Here is a 20593-nt window from a genome sequence, read left to right as displayed (position 1 = left end):
CGGTTACAGTGCCTTCACGTACTGTTGGAAAAATCTAGATTAGGAGAAGAGTGTACGGTTATAGAGGTCCAATAAACGGTTTACTCGAGACTTTCGTATTTTGTTGTGTTGGAAAGACAAGACTGCTCCAGCTTTTAATTTATTTCTTGATTATTTTCTTCCCTCAGAGAAGTTGTCATTGGAAATCAAAAATTGTGGACAAACTTTCTATGATTTCTGGTCAGCTTTTATCTCGTATTTGGAAAATGCAAAATGCCAGAAAGTGTAGATGTTCGGTTGTAAGCCTCTATATATACAGTAATTTAATGGACTGTTGACAACGACATAGTTTTGACTCATTACATACAATTAAAGCATGTTTTTGCTTTTTGTTGGTGTTTTTTGTTTTGTTTGTACACTTGTTTGTTTTTGGCCTGTGGGGAATGATGAAATGTTGCTTATAGCATGCTTGATGAAATGGAAAATAATAATAAAAAATATACTTAATAAAAAGTTCGGTACGTCGATATGTTCGTTTAGCTAACTAGCAAAGTCGTGCATATCTCTGGTTTTTCCTCTTTCTTTTGCCACCATAGCAAATGTATTTCATTGTTTTCACTTTATTATTTTTGCCCACATCTTATTTTCTGATTAAAACAAACAAACAAACAAAACAAAAAACACCCAATTTGTAACAAGCTGACCTCCTAGCTTGGAAAAAGGGGAATCTCGCAGGAGCACCTGAAGGCAGCACCGCTGTTTTTAAGATAGGTAAATGTACATTTCAAAGTAATTTTCACTTCCTGTGTATGTCCAAAATGTGTATGTGATATTAGCATACATATGGCTTTCAAGTACAAACATATACTTGAGTTATAACACAGTAGATCATCAATCCACTCTCACCAGTGTTTAGTGTTGGTCTAAGGTATGGTAGCCAGTGATGGAAGAAGTACTCTGATCCTTTACTTAAGTAAAAGTACCAATACAGCAATGTAAAAATACTCCATAACAAATAAAAGTCCTGCATGAAAAAAATCCTACTTAACTAAAAGTACATTAGTATTGGCAGCAAAATATAGTTACAGTATTGCAGTAAAAGTAGTGGTTTGGTCCCTCTGACTGATATGTTATTATATATGACATCATTAGATTATTAATAGTGAAGCATCAGTGTGTAAGCAGCACGTTACTGTTGTAGCTGCTGGAGGTGGAGCTAGTTTGAACTACTTTATATACAGTTAGATAGTCTTTAACAATGTGTTGTATTTTAAAAGCTTGTTATATTATCCATTGTGTCAAATCTTCCATCTGAAAAGTAACTAAAGCTGTCAAATAAATGTAGAGGAGTGGAAATATAAAGTGGCATAACATGGAAATAATCAAGTAAAAGGACCTCAAAATTGTACTTGAGTCGATGTACTTAGTTACTTTACACCACTGATGGCCCCAGTCTTCTCTCTAAACACACTGATTAAAAAGCTTTCAATGTATAAATTCCATTTTCTGAATGATACATTTTTCGATTTGCCCCAAAAGTGACAGTTTTTGTAAACAGGCAAAACATTTTAGCACAAAAAAAAACTAACACATTATATTGTATAAAATATCAAAATATTTATTAAGAAATTAATTCAAATTCAGAAAATGAATTCAGCAATGAACGAATAGTATAACACCATAACTTATCATGAAATCAGTGTGGAGCTCTAACAGCTGAAGATTTCACATCTTAAATTCTCACACTAGCTCATTCTCAGTCTGATAGCAGTAACAGTATACATGTTTCTTTCTTCACCACATTTAAAAGCGCTTGTAGCATTTAAGTCTCTCTTGTGTGTGCTTGCATGCTGTTCAATGCGATGACCAACGTCTTTTCAGAAGCAAGTCACACATCGGTAGATTCAGCTGTCTTTAGTCTTTGACTTGAAGAAAGGCTTGTGGAGCACATCATAGAGTCGTCTCGCCTGCAAAGACAAAATGTTGACATAGTAATTTAACAAATATTCCATCCACCTTCTCTAAATATTCATATGGTGAACATGTATTTTTCCTCACTTTCTGTGGTCCAAGGCCTGGACAGAGAACCAGGTCTTCTTTAGAGGCACTGATGATTCCTTTTACGGACTGAAAAAAAAAAAGCACAAATTCATAATCTCAGTTTATTGACTGCACTGGGCCATTACCTCTGGAAACATCGCTAAATCAGACTAATACTAGAATGAGACAATTAATTCAGAGTACATCCTCAAATTGGCCAATTATATTGTAATATCGCATCAATCTGAGGACGAATTTTTTTCTGTAGCGAGCAGCTAATGGACTGAAACTGTTACTTTTTTCAGGGGTACTCACCGAGAAAGTGGACAGCAACGTAATGGCATCTGTCTTGTTTATAGACTTCACAGTGGTCAGACAGTCTGTAACCTTAAAAACCAAACAGAAATCAAATCAGCATTTCATTGTTCAAGAAATTAAAAACAGTTTGATAAGACTTGAAAATACTATGATTGCAGATCATTAACCTTGACACATAGGTATATGACTGCATCACACTCAGTTAAAATGTCTTCCTAATTTTGAAAATGTTTAAAATCTGCCAAATAATAAAAAAAAAACTTTTCTTCTTCTCTTTGCAGTCAAGGGGTTTAGTGTATAAGGGGTGGGAGGGTACGGACTGCTGTTGTTTGTTGTGTTATTTTTGTAATGTAAAAACCCTGGACAGAGATGTTGATACATCTTGTCTACATTTTTGAATCTTGTGGAGTTTATATTCTTTGTATGACAATTCTTTTCATGTTATGTGCCCTGTATCCTTACCAAACGACACAAAAACACACACACACAAACCTCAAAGTTATCAAACTCCAAATAACAACAGAATTTAAAATCCTTCATAATAAAAGGGTGAATCTGGGAGTATTGTTTGCAATCAAAACCTTTGACAGGTAGTCTTTTTCAACTTGCTCCTTCAGAAGGTCTGCTGGCTTCTTCTCATAGGACTTGTATGTTTCCAGGTAACGCCCTGCCTCCTCTGGACTGTCAATTCAACATGAAGAGAGTATTAGGAATGTTACTTGTTTGATTTTATTTGTTTCTTTGTCAAGCATGATGCTCACTGATCAACAGAAAAAAGAAATGAGATGATCTAGAAGGCAGTTTTCTATCTGTTTACCCTAAACAGATGTTAAAAAGACACCTAACAGTAGAATAAAACAACTTAAGTTATTGTTACAATTAGATGATAATAGTATGAAAGACAACAACTACCCACTGAATGCATTAATTATTTTTGCATTTAATTATTTGAAAAACAAAAATGTGTGACTTTATGTCCAGAATACACACTTTTTAGGTAGCAAGGCTATGTAGTATATGTATTTAAAACTGTTTCTCAGTTCACTCTTATGTCTGTCTCCAATAACAAACTGTTCAGTCTTCGTGTAAGTCTGTCTTACCTCCAAGCCAAAATGAGAGTGCAGTCAGCCATGATGCAGATGCAAGCCAACTCCTTCAATGCATGATGAGGATCTTTCTGTGATAACAACCAAACAAAATCTTAATTAATTCCTAAAGCTTCATGAATGGAAGTGGGGGTTACAGATCTGTTGCAAATAGGAAAGTCTTAGAAAAAAAGTTTTGCTCTAAGAGTTCCTGAAGAACTTTGTCTTTTCTGTGATCAGTTTTTTTCATCTTCAAGAACAACTTAAGGTTCCCCTGGACTGCATATGAAAATGAGTGAGCACTTGGCCTCCTAGTTTTTCTTGAACAAGTAAAAATATTTAGACAACACCAAGTGAGCATAGGAAAATGGAGCATCGGTGTAGCAGGACGTTCTAAACAGAATTTAGAAAGTAGAAGATTTTCACAATAGCAGCACTTTACAGGTGTGGTATATTGAGTCTGGAGTGTGCTACTGGAGTAATTATAGACTTTTTCCATTGTAAATGTTAAAGAAGGTGAGGTTAATGATTTCATTATCAAACTTTTTTTTACTTACCACATCTACTTGAACCAGTAACACTCGGAGGGTGAAAGTCTGTCCAAGCTGCTTCAGACGGTCATGGATATAGTTTGGATTGAGATTGTGATACCTCAGACTTTAAGCCAGGCCCAAAACCGACATCAAGGCAAAACAAAAGACACAGGAGAAGATATGAACATATGAAAAAAAAAACATCCAAGTGTAAGTACAAACATCAGTGCTCATTAAGAAAATGTACTGTGTGTGACAACACACTCACAACAGGAAAAAAAAATGCATGCAACAAAGCACAGACCATTTACTCCCCTATGCACACATGCTAGTTCCTCTCTGTGATCACACAAACACAAACACACACACACACACACACACACAGTGTCTGGAGGCATAAACACCCACCTGAGGAAGAGCGCACAAGTTGTCTGGCCCAAGACGTAGTCTGGTACAACATCTCCAAACTCCCAAGGGACACTCCTCACAAACTTCAGAATGGGATTTCCCCTCTGAAATAGTAAAAACATATATGTGATGTGAAACCTACCATTGTGCAAGCTGACTAACAAGCGGTTAAACTATTTCAGACTAATCAAGAAATAACCCAAGAGCCTGATGCCTCCATGGGGCCTACCAAAAATAAAAAACTGCCCAATAATGTAACCCTGAATTGAAATAAGCAGGGACAGAGAGTTTATGTGTAAGATACATTTAATGATTCCCTGCACAGAGGCAAAACCACAGTCCTAAAGAACATACATTTTGATGCATACCTGTCGAGGACTGACAATAATGCAGCTCCCAGACCCCACAGGTTTGGGACCTAGGCTAAGGCTTTGACCATTCCCCTCTGTGTGGTCTGTGCCAGCCACCTGTGTCTCCTCACTCTTCTTCACCCCATCAAATCCACTCTCAGTCCCTATTTCACACCTTCCTGAGGCAGAGGGCACAGACTCGGACTCGCTTCGCTTCAGACTGGTACCTCCATCACCGTCAGTCCTGAGCAGTTTGGAGGAGGAACCCTCTCTCTGAAGAGGAGCAGGCACATGGCTTTTACTCTGAACGACATATTCTGCATAGGACAGGGGCTGGTGGTCCACTGACTCAGGAGCAGGCTTTGACGAACATGCAGTTTTGGTTGATGAGGGCTGAAACTGGGGCTTCGGCTAGAATGCAATCACATTAAATTACAGTTTGAGCGTCGAGAATTATAAAAATGAATCATTAAAACAATCACACATTTTCAGCGAGCTAACCAAAACCTTAAGCTGCTAAATTGGTAAACTATTTAAAATTTAAATCTGAAAATACAGATTGTCGCCAGCTAGCCGTTAGCTAAGTTAGCCAATTCCTAGCCGCTGTACAGGTGAATCAAAACAAAAACACCGACCGGTGCTCTTTCTTTGGTGAAGGCAGAATCGTCCAGGTTGATGTTAAACCTCTTCTTCATGTCTCTCAACTAATGAAAACTCTTTTTGAAGTAAACGCATAGCCGTGAGTTTGACTTCACGTAACGTTACTGACAGACACAAGCTAGCAGCAGCCGTGACACTTCCGGCCCTGGCCCTTCAGAATAAAAGTGTCATCTCCAAAAATAGATAGATAGATAGATAGATAGATAGATAGATAGATAGATAGATAGATAGATAGATAGATAGATAGATAGATAGATAGATAGATAGATAGATATTTTTAGTACCAAAGTCCCTCAAAGTCTCCACCACAGCTCAACAGGGAAACACTGTTTGAAGAAACACTACGAGGAAATTTGATGCTAAAAAGACTAACTGGCAGATATCCACTTGATATGACTAACTCAGACTGCTGACGCCTCTTTCAAGCTTCAGATGAACTTTCAAATGCATTTTTGCACAAAATAACTTTGTGGACACATTTTATCCCCCATCACTTACATTGAAAGCACATTTGAAGGGGATCTTTTAATAGCCAGTATGAACAGGAGGGATGATTACAGCAAGGAAAACCTCTTTCAGTGTTCATATGGGCACCTGATTGTTGTTTTAAGACAGACTTGAAAAATTGTGAACCTACCCTTTAAATATACACTTGGCTGAAATGTCGTATATGTGAAATTGAATTACCCCTAACAAATGCCCTCCAAATTAAATGACCAAATAGTGCCTAATATTTGATGTTAAAACAGGTGTATTTTGACAGTAAAAAACAAATAGTTGTTTACATATCAATTTCTCTATCATGAGCATGGATGTATAAAGAGAGTTCTCTTTATACATCCATGATAATGAGCTGTAAGTTATCTTTATTACATCCACCATCATATAGCCTATATTTTAAGCTCTTCTCAGTGGTGATTATTTGAGAAAAATTAATGGCGTCTTCTTTAGAATCAGAAACAGAAAAGATAACTTGGCAGGCTGATCTAGATCTTTCTTGGTCAAACTATGGTTACAAAGGTCAAGAGTGCAAGAATGAACTTTCAAGCTCAAAAAAAAAAAAATAGCTTGGTGAAATTTCTTTCAGGACTAGGGTAAGCTATAAAAACAACAAAACATTCAGACAAAAAACAACACATCTAAAGTACAGAGGTGCAACAAAAACAGTGCTATTAAAAAAGCGGTGTTGAAATAAATAAATAAATAAATAAAATAATAAATATATATATAAATTATGAATTATGTTAGACAATCCGTTGCTACCATGGAGCATGCAGTTGCCTAGGAGACAGTGACGCCGCCATTCAAACTGCGCTGCATGGCATGTTGGGATACCTTTCTCCATCATGGCGGATCTGTTAGATGGCTAACGTTAACGGTTAGCGTATTCAACGGTTGTTTTGTTTCGCACACTGTAGCATTGCAGCCACCTGGGATTTTCCAGACAAGGACTGCAGCCGCCGAACATAAACTGGGTAATTATGTGCTAAAGACTCGACAGCTGTGGTGAACGAGCGGACTTGCTTTGTTGAAACCGCAAAGTAGCTAATTGGTGTAGCTACGTTGCTGCTAGTCGCCGCTGAGGCCGCGGCGTGCTGGCAGCCTATTTGCTTTATCTCGTATACGTTATCCAACTGGTACGCGTACAAAACGATTTAGTGCTTTATGGAATAAACGGAAACCACAAAACCTTTCCTATATTTACGTAAGCTATCTTTGGGAAGCTAATGGTAGCTGGAGTGATCAGTGAATGGATGTTAATGCTGGCTGTAGCCGTGCAGGCCCGATAGCGTTACCTAACGTGTGAATGAACTGTCTGCTGCTGCTCAAAACTTTCCGCCTCTTTCTTTTTCTTTTATCCATGCAGTCAACTAGCCTAATGTTACGTGTAAACAACTGCATTTTTGTGCAACTTGATACTGACATAATGTAGCGGAACCATAAGAGCTAATTTAGCAACGAAATCTAAAATAACATGTAGGCAACCACGACGCTGAAGTTAGCTTTGTATTGGTAGCTTCTGATTCGAGGTTAAGGGAAACATAAATAATGATATTTAGCGGCTGGGTTTCTGTTTTTTCCCCCCATTTAAGCTCATAAAAGAGCGTTAGACATAGTAACAAAAGAGCCTTAACTTTGTTCAAACCCACTTTCAGATTTATAAAACCTTTGTTTTGCTTATCAGAACGGAAAATGGGCAAACTCACTGTTTTTTCCCCATCCACATCACTTCAAACCAGATCCATATCAAAAACTACTATACTTAGTCTTGCCAAATCTGGACTAGACTATAATTATTAAGATTTAAGGTTTTTGATCTGGACCCGGTCTGATGGATAAATATCTGTGAATTTGCCCTTTTTGTGTTTTTGCAAATAGAATAAAGGTTCCACAAATCTGAAACTGTTTTTATGAGTCTCTGGAGTCTCCTTGTTAATCTAGTCCAGATATGATAAATCTAAAGTGTAGTGGTTTGCAATCTGGACCTGTACTGATGTGGACTGAATGGGGGAAGCATTGAAATAGGCCTTTTTTCAGTTCTCATAAGTAAAATAAAAGCTAAAAGTGCGTTTTAAACAGCAGTATGGCTTTTGCTTCAATGTCTAACTCTTTTTCACAAGTGTAAGTGGTGAAAAAATGAAGTATCTTCCACTAAATATCATTATTTATGTTTCCCTTAACTTTTCCCTTAACCATGAATCAGAAGCTAACTTCAGCGTCATTTGGCAACCCTACCTTTGATGGCTAGTTTTACCATTAACTGAAGTGCCAATGTTCACTAGACGATGTTCACTAGATGTTCATTAGACTTACAATTATAGTATCTTTGTTTTTGGATAAGTAAATTTTGCTTAGTGTAAGGGTTGTATTAACAAACTGTTTCTGTTTTAGTAAACGAGTATGTGTGCATGGTGGCAGGGCTAATGTTGACTGTGTTAAAGTGTTAAAATTGTATAACTGCGACTGTCTTAAGTCTAGCACAGAGTTCGGTCAAAAAAAGGTAATTTTTAATATTGTTTCAAAGAAACAAACTAGATCTGTGTGTACACAATAGGCTTAAGGCCAACAAAACATGAATGCTGATACTAAAAGTAGTCTTTGAGATATCTCAGTCAATACTGAATGATGTTAATGCAAGTAAATAAATACCGATGTTTTAAATAATGTGGCTACCAAAGTCTACAATTACATTTTCATGAATTTTGTTTGCAATCCAACCTCACTGTAGTCTGGGAGATGCTGCAGGGAATGCTTCCTTTTGTTTGGGTTAGAAAGGCATCTGGTGATTTTGTCCTGTTTGATGGTCACGCCATTGATTTAACTTTCACACATGCCGCTACATTTAGGAACATTTCCGTCTTGTGCCTTTCACACATGCCATGGCAATGCCAGAATAGAAGGGGCAAGGGACAGTCACTTATGGATGCCAACCGCTGTGCGCGGACTGAGAGGAGCTCTCTTTTTTTCTGAATCTGTCCAGTTTCCGGCCATTCTTGAAAAAAGGAGCTTGTTTGCAAACAAAAGAAGTTGTGTTCCTTGTTAGTCATCAGTTCACCCATGAAAGCTTTGGCAAGGCAAACATAAAAAGTCACAGATTCAAATACTTCATCAGCAGAGAATCAGCGGTGCACTCACTCCTCGTGAAAGCGTCTTTCGTCAGATGGACGTAACCCTTTACGTGCTTGTCCCTGGAGTGTTACTGCTTTCATTCACACAGCCGTACTGGCATTTCCCCTGAAATGTTACCAGGTCTTGAGGTAGGAAAATGGTGGCACACAATTTTCCCAGAATATCGATCCCTGCTCTCATTCACACATGACCCCATGCAGGAAATGTTCCTGAACATTTCAGGGATATACTGCATGTGTGAAAGGGGCTTTAAGCGCAGGTGGACCATGCTAGTTGGCTACATCTCAGTCATGTTAAGGTTTACTTTACTGTAACTTTACCTTTTGCAGATTTAGATGCTTGCAGTCTATTCATTACTTAAACATAATTGATCTGTTAAGCTGAAATTAGTTTCCGAGTCCGCCAGGGTCCGTGTGACATAAATTTCGTCATCAGAGGGTCTGTGTGTAGGCTCTGTGTGGACATCGGCATACCACGATTTGTTGTGTCCATGCAGACTGTTCCTGTAGACAGTGATCTACTGCGCATGCATGAAACGTGTCCTCCAAGCAGACTCCAGAAGGTAGTATAAACAGAGCAACTTCCCATCCATCGTGTCCACAGCTGTTTGTGTACATGTCCACTTGGAAGTATAAATGAAGCTTTAGTAGACACACACCAGTGTTCACTTGGGCTTGTGTTTTACCAATTTGAATCTTTCAAAATTGTGTACACGAAACTGACTGAAAAGTGTGCTCACACACTGTGCAATCAAAAGGAAAGTGAAGCTACCTACTTGGTAATCTGGTCAACTTTTGACCTTTGTGCTGAGACACACTGTGGGTTTATCCAAGCATTGAGGTTGATGTGTGTTCAGAGACAAGCTGTCTTAGTTTGCAACTAAACAGTAAATTGAGGGAGAGTCTACCATTAAATGAGTGGATCACACTGAAATACTGATAGCAGCACGGCTGCCCAGGAGCTATTTTGCTTCTGGCCAGTCAGGTACCAATTTTAGAAAGATCCTTGGTGCCCATACCTACATAATATTTGGATAAATATATCTCGCTGGGCTTGTGGAATTATTGTGGACCATTGGTACTGCATGTTAGTAGTTGATGTAATCGAGATGGTGTTACTTATATTTTTTTGTAGCACTGCTATGAAATCTATTCTTTTGTTGGTGGTGCTGTCTTTGTTGCTCAAATTACTGTACTTTGATTCCTTCTCCAGTGTTCAGTGAGGGAGCAGCACACCAGTGACATCAAGAGGACCGTTAACGAAAGCAGGGGCACCAGCACGATGGAATGTGCTGTGGACATTCCCTCAGGTGAGTGATGGACAGGACACAAATAAATTTGTGTCATTTCTATTTTTATCCAGTTTTATTTCTTTTACTGAGTTTTCAGATTCATCATTTTATTTTATGCCTCTTTCATAAAAGTTCATTGTTGTCCTGAAACTACATAAAACACATGAAAGTTGCATTTGGGTGACTCAGTCAGTAACGTTATGTTTTCCAAAACAATTTTGCAGCTGTATTTTGAAGAAAAAAGTCACCCAAATAGAACAGTATGGTTGCCTCATCTGTATGGAAAAATCAGCATTATTTTAATAGTGCTTTTAAAGATGAAAAGCTAACCAATATCTGCCAAATGTCCCTCAGCCATACATCAGTTTACTCTTTGTGTACCTCAAAAAGTTTACACAGGATTCCTTTGGAGCAATGCACATTGAAATGAATAAGATAATCAACAAAAGCTACCAGGTCATGCAATATTAAATGTAATAATTTTAAGTGCAGTACTAATCAAATAACTTGAGAAATAACTTGCTCAAAGGTTTGTACATGTTATGGGTTTTCTAAAGACTTGTATAATCTGAAATACTGGGTGCCCTATGTAGGTGAGGATGAGGCACCTGAAAAAGATGACATGAATGCCAAGGAAGGGAATGAGCCACCCCATAAGAAAAACAAGAAGCACAGAAAACACAAGAGCAAGAAGAAGAGGAGGAGGAGGAAGGGTGAAAAAGACAGCAGCTCAGAATCTGGCGCTGAGTCGGATGTAGAGCCTCCACCGAAACCTGTCCGGACCACCAGAGCCAGGTAGAAGCACTTAAATTTAATTAAAATACCTCGTGTGAACTAAATGTACTGTTGTCTTCATATATGTATTAAATCAAAATGATTTTTCTTTACATTTTATGAAATTTATGTTCAATGTCATGTACAAAATAAGTTATATAAAAGTAAGCAGATTTTTGCTTCACTTTGCTTGCAAATCTCATATTTAGACTGTGGCTAGAGTTTTTGAACACTACATAAAATTACAAAATACGTTTCTGCCTGGTGGATGTTACGATGATTGATTTACATACATAAAATACTGGCATAATGTGCAATGTGAGGTATAAGCTTCACAAAGTATGAAACCACATTTTGAGAGATGCATTGTCTCAAAATATGGTTCGAAATCAGCTTACAGTATCACCTAGGGAGGTTGCCTGAGAAAAGTTGCCTTTTTTCGCTGAGGGGATTTTTGTGCTTGCTAAATTAGATTGTGTACCTTATCCAAACTGAAAAGGTGACCTACTTCTGTTTTGTTTATATTGAGAACTTAAATTTTACACAGTTACAAGGAAAATTCTTAATCTGTGAACCTACTGTACTTTCCCTTGTGTTCATAGTGCCAGATTGGCAGCAGCTGCAAAAGCTGGAGACCATACTGGGCTCACGGAGGAGGGTAAAAAGGATGTAATCACAGGTAAGAAACCCTCACACAAAAGCATAATTCATATTACCTTTTACACTACTTAATTCCCCTGATTAAAAAAAAAAAAATCACTTTTCACAGATCGTGCGGACACGGAGGGAGATTCAAAATCCAAAAAACACAAAAGACACGCTGCCAAGAAGAAGAAAAAGAAGAGGAAGAAAGACGAAAAGCAGGAAAAGAAATCTCCATCTCACTCCCCATCTGAAAGCAGCTCAGCTTCAGGTTCTGAGTCTGAAGGGGAAGGAGGTAAAGGTACTGGTGATGGCAAATATTCTCCAGCTGCAGCACCTGACCTGCAAGAACCAGTATCCAAACTGGTGCCAAAAAGCAAACGAGGGGATGAGAAGGGGGTTCCCAGCCTCACACAGAATCCTGAATTGCTTGGAGTGAAGAAAGAGGACATATCAGATATGGATGTGTCCCCAACTGGAGGAAAGGGCAGTAACACCAATGGATCAGAAAAAGATATGAGGTTGTCCTTGGCAGGCCAGGATGAGAGAACACAGACAGCAACAGTTAAGGTTAAGACGGAGGGTGTTCATGGAGATGGTACATTCAGCCATGCCCAGGATCTCCCTGACATTATCCCTAAACAAGAAGGTACTACCCCAAGAGATGATCCAATCCTGAAAGATCAGGCCAATTCAATTCAACGGGCAAAGGTCAAAGAACGCGATTCATCCAGGTCAAGGTCTCCTTCCCCTTCCAGGGGCCTAGACATTAAGAGGTCGGGGTCAAGTCAGAGTCGGTCACCATCACCGAGTCCCAGTAGGCAATCAGAACGGTCTGGAACTCACTCCAGATCAACCTCAAAGGGAAAGCGATCTACAACTCCTCTTAGAGGAGTTGTAGCTGATTTTTTAGAGGCTTTAAAAAGTCGGCTGTCCCGCTCTGTGTCTCGCTCTCAGTCCCCTAAATCTAGGAGGAAGTCGCGCTCCCTGTCCCCCAAATCTCCCAAGAGAGCTAGTTCCAGGTCCACTTCTCGCTCCCTCACCCCCAAGAAGAAGGTGTTAAAGTCTCCAAGGAAGTCCAAGTCTCCTAAACGTCGAAGAAGCTCCTTGTCTGTGTCCCCAAAGCGACGGAAGAGTTCCCGCTCTCCTAAAAGAAAGCTTTCAAGATCACCTAAACGTGGTGGGCGCAGATCCCCCTCTCTTTCTCGGTCTCCAAGGAGAAGTCGAAGGTCAGAGTCACGTTCCCGTGGAGGCACAAGGCGTTCCAGGACCCGCTCACCTAGACGTGGTGGTGCAATTGGCAGGCGTTCGCGATCACGATCTGTCACAAGAACCCGTCGCTCCAGCTCTAGATCCAGGCGCCCTCTTCGGCGCTCCCGGTCCCGGTCACCAGCAAGGCGTACAGGAGGCAGGCGCTCCAGGAGTCGATCTCTGTCTCGACGTAGGAGGTCGCCACCCCCCAGATCCCGCCGCTCACGCTCTCGGTCAATCCGCAGGAGCAGGCGCACTAGATCACGGTCTATTGTAATCCTTAAGCGTAACCGTCGCTCCAGATCCAGGAGTCCCCGTAAACGGACAAAATCGAGAACTCCTCCCTCTCGCCGGCGGTCCAAATCCAGGTCTCCAGTCAGAAGGCGTTCTCTGTCCCCTGCCAGGAGAAACCGGTCTCCACCAAGGTCTGGAAAACGCTCCAAATCCCGCTCGTTGTCTCGAAGGCACCGATCAAAGTCACACTCACCACTACCTGGAAAAAGGAGGTCCAGATCTCCCAGGAAGAGCAGCAGAAGGTCTAAGTCTAAATCTGTCTCTGCTGGCTTAAACAAATCTAAGTCCAGGTCCAGGTCTGAGTCAAGTGAGGGGCGGTCTGATAGCTCCTCCCCAGCCAGATCCACATCATCCTCCCCTCTCAAGGAGAAGAAGTCCTCCTCTCCTAAGGCAGAGCAGACAGCTGGTACAAAGGCAGCTGGAAAAAGTGGAGCAGTTTCAGTTATGGCAGGTGAGGCCAGCTTTTTAATCCCCTTGTTTTGAAGCAAACCAGAACAACTCAAGTAGATTTTGTTCCTGAAATTGCTATGCTATTTCTGCTCAGTTACCAAGAGTTGGGACACACCGATCCATCTTTTTTCCCCCCCTAATATAATTCTGGTACCTCAGTTTAAGGTATTTGCAAATACCAATTCCAGATTTATTACTAGTGCTCTCTTATTCCTAAATTTAAAATCTACACACGAGCTCATTGGGATAATTTTTATGTAAGGTAATGAGGTCAGGAATTGCTGTCATGACTGAATGAATATAACTGATAGGTAAAACACTGAATTTCATAATGCGATTGACAAAGAATCTGTAATGTGGAACTTCAGACTTGCAAATGGTATTTGTCAATGAATTGTGTGAAATGTTAAAACTGATATTCCAACTCATCATCTGATTCTATTAAGTCAGTCAAGTAACCCTCCACCTCACTCTTCCAAAACTGATCAGAATTGCAAGTTATCATCTTGCTTCTCGTTTGTTCTTTTTTAAAAAGTACAGAATATTTATTGATGAATACTTCTAGAGTAATGTATGTGGTATGTTCCCTTAAGATGGGCTAAAACGCCTTGATGCTATTTAACATGTATCCTGCAGGTGCATGGAAACCAGTGCCCTCAGCAGCTGCCTCCAGCCCCCAAGCTGGGAATTCCTCAGATAAGTTGCAGGAGCAGCCTCAGACCCTTTCTCCCAACCATGATGAGGAGCAGAGGGAGCGTGCCAGCTCATCCAATGAACGAGATGTTTCCAGGTCTAGGTCTGGTTCCAGAGATCCTGGCACTGGTCCAGATGGGTCAGATTGTTCAGAAGGCTCCGATGAAGAAGAGGATTCTTCATCCCCAGTTAAAACAACATCTAAACGCCAGAGAAGCTCCTCAGGTTCAGCATCTCCAGGAATGCACAAAAAGCAGCTGTCAAAGTCACGTTCACCTACAGAACGCCGGAAAGCTTCACGCCCAACATCATCGCCTCGACGATCAACATCCAAGTCCACATCCAGAAGGAAGCAATCCAGGTTTGTAGTGAATGTGTATGCACCCATTCTGCATCATGAATCTGTGGATCCTTAAACAGCCTTAAATCGGGATGTTTTTTTTAAGGTATTAAATGTTAAAGATTGCATAAAATTAACCTAAAGGACCAGTGTGTAGGATTTAGTGTCATCTAGTGGTGAGGTTGGAGATTGCAACCAACTGAATACCCCTCCTCTTCCAAGCATGTAGGAGAACCTACGGTGGCTGCGAAACTCGCAAAAAATGTGAAAGGCCTTCTCTAGAGCCAGTGTTTGGTTTGTCCATTCTGGACCACTGTAGAAACATGGCAGTGCCACATGGTGGCCTCCGTGGAAGGGGACCCACTCCATATCTAGACATAAAGGGCTCATTCTAACAATTCTTATATTCATGGTATTATACACTAATTAAAACACACCTATGAATATTATATTCTATTACTGCCAAGTCTGTTCTGCTAGATGCTACTAAATTCTACACACTGCTCCTTAAAATGCCAGACCCAATGCTGGCATCATGCTGCTCTAGTAGGTGTAATTAAAATATAATGAATAAAGCCATCACAAATTTTTATGCAGTCTTGCTCTTCTGCTTGTTTTTTAAATATTAACAGAAATGTTCAAATATTTATCAGTTTCATTATTCACCTTTCCACAGGTCCAAGTCTCCAGTGAGGAAGAGAGAATCTGTTTCTCCATCTGAGAGGAAAAAACGGCGGTCAAAATCTCGGAGTCCTGCCCGGCGGCGAAAGTCTAGTACCTCCCGCTCTACTACACGGCGTAAGCGGTCACACTCCAAGTCGAGATCCAGGATACGCCGATCCAAGTCCCGCTCACCAGCCCGCAAGAGACGATCCCGTTCCCCCAACGCCCGAGGGAGGAGGAGGTCCAAGTCCACCGACAGAAATAAGCGATCCAAGAGTCGCTCCACAGGCCGGAGGAAAAGGTCCAGGTCAGGAGACAGAAGCAGGCGATCTCGGTCTCGTTCCTCTGATCGTAGGCGCAGGTCTAGGTCGAGGGGTCGAGGGAGGCGCCCAGTGTTTCGTAGTCGTTCATTCGACAGACGGGACAGGTGGAAGCGGGAACCTAGCCATTCTCCAGTTCTCATTCTCCGCAAACAGCGCCGCTCAGGGTCCCGGACACGACGCAGCACCAGCAAGACTCCTCCACGGCTCACTGAGCTGGGTAAAACATCCTTATAGTAACTGATGACAATCACACGTACAACAGTTAACACTTATATTTGTGATTTTACATTTATGAACATTCATATGACAATTTTGTATGATTTATTTTTAGATTTTGTTTTACACTGCTGTTATGCTTAATCTAGCTTTCTCTCTCTCTCCATCTACCCTCTCTATGCCCTCTTGTTGCATTACCCCTCTCCCTGTCTCTCTTCTGCTCTCCCATTTCCTCAGACAAGGACCAGTTACTGGAGATAGCCAAGGCTAATGCTGCTGCCATGTGTGCTAAAGCGGGGGTGCCCATTCCCGAGAGTCTTCGGCCAAAAGCCATCCTCCAGCTCCCTCTACCCACTCCATCTCCTGCCCCCCTCTCCCTTCCTCTACCTTTACCTCTCCCAATGGGCATGGGGATGCCCAACATGCCGAATATGCCCAACATGGGTCCAATGGGGTTACCTACAATTCCAGGAATGCCCAGCATGTCAAACATCACCATGAGTGCCGCTATGGCGAGTATGACAGCAGCTACAATGACAGCTGCCTTGACCAACATGGGTGCCCTGGCGGCCATGCCACCCCTGGCTCCACTTCCTACCATCACTAACAAGCCTCCCCCATGCCTCGCCCCCCCAACTCCAACCCTTAACCTGGACCACATTGAGGAAGCAAAGAGGAAGGTCACTCAGCAAGCTAACATACATACCATCAAGGAGCTTACTGAGGTAAATAAGGGCATTGGGTGGAAATTGGACTGCGTCAATGTGTGTTTTTGTTTGAGAGTGATTGTACAGTATGTGCACATGTTTGATAGAAACAGTGTTGAGTGAAAGCATGAGTAATGTGATCATTTTTAGGATGTGTATGTATTACTGTGCTAACTCAAAGCAACTAATGTGTTTTTTCTGTGTTTTTGTAGAAATGTAAGATGATTGCAAATAGCAAGGAGGAGATGGCCATCGCTAAACCCCATGTATCAGATGATGAAAGCTAAAACCGCCAAGCCCTCACGGTAAAAGTGCCATCCTTTATTCTTCTATTTCTTTGACAGATATTTGTGTTGACTTTATTTCACTTCTTTCAGTTGTGGGTACTGGGCTTCTTTGATTGCCAGTATTAAAAACATTTGGCATGACATGATTCTTATTTCCTAAATAGATTCATACTTGGTTGTTACTTTTTTAGCAACTCAATTACACTTTTGTATTCACATTTTTAAGCTTTTTTAAAAATACAACTTTTTCAACTCCCTAGTTGATAAATTTAAAAACATGTCATGCTTTCATATGAACCATTTTACTTTTTCAGTAATAGTTCTTCACTTTGGCCTAATACCACCACTATTATATTGTATTAAGTATATGTATTTGTCATTCATTCCTCCTTCCCTTCATCCCCTCATCTTTATTTTTATTTATTATTTCATCAACGACCCATTTTAACACAATCCACCCACTAATTATTTGCAATGTATTTTTTCTTTTTTTAATCCAATCTTGAGTTTCACTTATATTTCCATCTTTATAAAGGCCTACACTGATTAATTTTGTGTCTTGGTAGTTCTGCATGTTGCTATTATCATCCAGTGTGTTAAATTTTAGGTTTAGATGCATATCACAAGGGCTAAATATGAGGTTAGCGTTAGAGTGGCTGCAAGTTGTTGTTCTTATCTTCATATTAACACCAGTCATCAGCCATTTCTGAAGTATCTTAAAGCTTTAGCATGCTTACCAGACAGAAATACAGTATATGCTGAGACAGAGATGGTTTTTTTGCCATATTCAGACAAATATATCCCTTGTGTTGTGTGTTAAAAAGAGGAATGCCATCAGCCTTTCCCCTCACTCAAGTTTTCCTCTGCTTATAAACGTAGACAAGGTGTGATTATCATATAGCATAATGTTTCTCTCTCTGTAGACATTTGCAGATGATGTCTGTAATTTATATAAACTAATTAGTCAAAATGTTAAAACAAACTTAATTTTCTTTGTCTGCATACAGCCACTCCCCTCAAAGGACTGAAGGAAAATGTAAAAAAAGAACGCTTTACAGGAGGACCTACCTTCCTGCAGTTCCCTTTGGAAGCCAGATGACGTGACTGAGCCTCAAAAACCAAGAAGAAGAGAACCCAAGTTTTCACAGTTACAGTATAGGAGCACCGGCACCAGCCACTGCCCCACTCATCTCCCCAGTTTGCTTCTGTTTTTGTGTGAGAGAGAGTGAGAGACTGGCAGACGGTCACCTGTGAAACCACTGAGAAAACTGGACACACTGACTTGTGTGTACAGTCGTATGACTGTAAAGTGACTCCGAGTATGTGTGCGCATTGTGTGTTTGTGTGTGTATATAGTGACTTTCACCATCAACCCCTCAGTGTTGCTGCTCGTTCAAGCAGTCACTGTTGTAAAGACTGACGAGGAAAAAAAAACAACCTAGTGGCGCAAGTGTTTTTGTAAAAGATTAGTTTCTCTAAATTTGTTTTACTTTTATGGTTTCTTAAATAATTGTGTTAATTGGACACTGCTTCCTTGTTCTGCTGTATTCCCTCAGTTATCTCTAGTCCCTCTGTTTTTTAATCAAATAATGCAGACTAAGTTTCGGTCGATCCTCACATGTGATTTGCTTTCAAAAGCCTGGGTAAAGGCAGGGCAAAAGAGACGACGTGTTGTGAATCCTGGAACATGGTGCCAGATCTGATTATTTTGAAGGAAGGGAATAACTGAATATGTTGGCTGCAAAGAGAACAAGGTTTGAATTTTGGCTATGACAAAAAGTATCCACTCCATTCACAAAACATAACTAATTCAGTTAGCACGGCCCTGGGCGGGATTTCCTTTCCTTTTTCTTTTTTTTTTTTTAAACCTATAACCTGGCCTTTTCATTTGGGCTCTGTTGGATTTTTTTTTTTTTTATAAATTGGAAACATGTTTACTGATTACGAGATTTAAACTGACATTTCATCTGCCACAGTTTTAACACCACTGTCTGAACATGCAGTGTTGTGTTATTGGCAGGAAACTATAATATATAATAGAATTTAAGATGCACAGAAAGCATTCTGTTAGTATTTACTGGGAATGACTATAATAACATTTTAAAACTAGAAGACACTTGGTAGAGTGCAGAGGTTTGAAAGGTCTGTGTTTCTATTATTCATCTGTCATCTACCAGTGCTGGTTGGTGCTGTCTTTGAGGTTCCAGATGTTGGAACCAAACAGAACTTGACCATTAATACTTGAGGCTGGTTCGCAGATTCTGGCCACAACTAAGATTTAGTTCACTGGATCTTGAACCACCAAGCTCAAGCTATACACATGAATCACACTTTTGTCTTGATAACAAACAGAAGGGGTATAAATGCAGCTTCCCCTTAACTCCAAACCATTTATGGAGGTAATTACTTGTTTAGAAGAACATTTGTATTTCACTGTGTGACTGAATTCATGATTAAAAACAACTGGCATATTTTCATTGGACTTTAGAGATGCTTTTGCATTTCAGTTTGGCTGTTCACATTATTAAAACATAATTTCTATTGGTAAGTTGTTTTGAGAGGCACACAAGGAGAACATAATTCCTGTTGTTGCGTCGGGGGGGTGACAGATTATTTGTAGTGGTAATAGAGTTGAATGTAGAAAGCTGAGTATCCCTCTAGTTGTGACTTTGTCAAAGGTTTTTGTGTATTAGACAATCAGGTTGTCTCCAGATGCTACTCTTTTGAAGAAAGATTTACACATCACTTGCAGCTCTGTATTCAGGTGATAAACTTGGGGAATTGTTATGAATAACAGGATGTGTAGTAAGATGCATGCATAATGAAACCCAACAAGCCTTTTTCATTTAATCCCCTGATACATTTAATATCTGTTGTTACCCTGACCTGCATTAGGTCTGTTGTGTGAGCCGTGTCTGGGTAAACGGGGTCCATACTTCACTAACGGCATTTGTCCCATTAGATAACTGAAGAACAAAGACGAACTTGGTGCTTTTGGGAAAACTGGCAGGGATGAGGTTTTTCTGCTTTTTAAGAAATCTTCCACTCATAACTCCTGTTTATCTTCTTTGGAGAGGGGAAATAATTCTGAATTCATCCTCCCATGCCCAGGGCTGTTTAACTGTGGAAGAAGATCTGTGAAGGGTTTTTTTTTGTCAGACTGTAACTATACTGATTCTGAACCAAAAGTGTTTGAACTGTTGGAATTGATTCCCTGAGGTAATCTTTAGCTATTTTAATGACAGAAAAATGAAGAAAATGCATTTTAGGATTCATTTTTTCGGTCATTTGAATATGACATCGCTTGCTTTGTACATAAATGTGTTGATGATTATTAAAAACCTCAATGATCTGTATATATTGATGTCCTTGTGTGCTGTGTTCTTCAGTTAGCCTCGTAATGTATTACTGCACATCCACAATAGATACTGTATGCCTGCCAAAAGTGGGGAGAGGAGTACAGTGGAGTTCATGTTGGTTGATTCAACACCGACTACAGACCTAGTCCTGCTCAGGAGCTCATAAACAAACTCTGACTTTTTAAATAGCATTTAAGTGCATTCATTTCTGTCCATTAGCATTCTTTGTCCGTGTGATCAACATATTATCAATATGCAATGTAATATATATTGTCCATAACCATTATGTTATGGATTTTC

At 40.2% G+C, this 20593-nt stretch overlaps 2 protein-coding genes across 3 annotated transcripts; one reads left to right on the top strand and one right to left on the bottom strand.

The window, feature by feature from the left end:
• Positions 1-1882: 1882 nt before the first annotated feature.
• On the bottom strand, positions 1883-5533 carry ercc1 (excision repair cross-complementation group 1). The gene is made up of 9 exons (XM_067603352.1): positions 5349-5533; positions 4732-5124; positions 4364-4467; positions 3980-4079; positions 3438-3514; positions 2919-3018; positions 2335-2406; positions 2038-2106; positions 1883-1946 (listed from the first exon to the last, which is right to left on the bottom strand). Exons 1-9 carry the CDS (start codon positions 5406-5408, stop codon positions 1884-1886), a joined length of 1038 nt encoding a protein of 345 aa, XP_067459453.1. The 5' UTR covers positions 5409-5533; the 3' UTR covers position 1883.
• Positions 5534-6671: 1138 nt separating this feature from the next.
• Positions 6672-20290, top strand: sona (SON DNA and RNA binding protein a). 2 transcript variants are annotated; one of them, XM_067603351.1, is made up of 10 exons: positions 6672-6848; positions 10216-10312; positions 10888-11089; positions 11671-11747; positions 11838-13706; positions 14342-14759; positions 15415-15941; positions 16178-16665; positions 16860-16952; positions 17942-20290. In XM_067603351.1, exons 2-9 carry the CDS (start codon positions 10285-10287, stop codon positions 16932-16934), a joined length of 3684 nt encoding a protein of 1227 aa, XP_067459452.1. In that variant the 5' UTR covers positions 6672-6848; positions 10216-10284; the 3' UTR covers positions 16935-16952; positions 17942-20290. The 2 variants fall into 2 exon arrangements, with proteins under 2 accessions (XP_067459452.1, XP_067459451.1); XM_067603350.1 differs by lacking the exon at positions 6672-6848 and adding an exon at positions 9427-9565.
• Positions 20291-20593: the final 303 nt, after the last annotated feature.

The sequence above is a fragment of the Thunnus thynnus genome, chromosome 11 (genome assembly GCF_963924715.1).
Source record: "Thunnus thynnus chromosome 11, fThuThy2.1, whole genome shotgun sequence".
Taxonomy (NCBI): Eukaryota; Metazoa; Chordata; class Actinopteri; order Scombriformes; family Scombridae; genus Thunnus; species Thunnus thynnus.
This window is presented reverse-complemented; position numbering and strand designations above follow the sequence as displayed.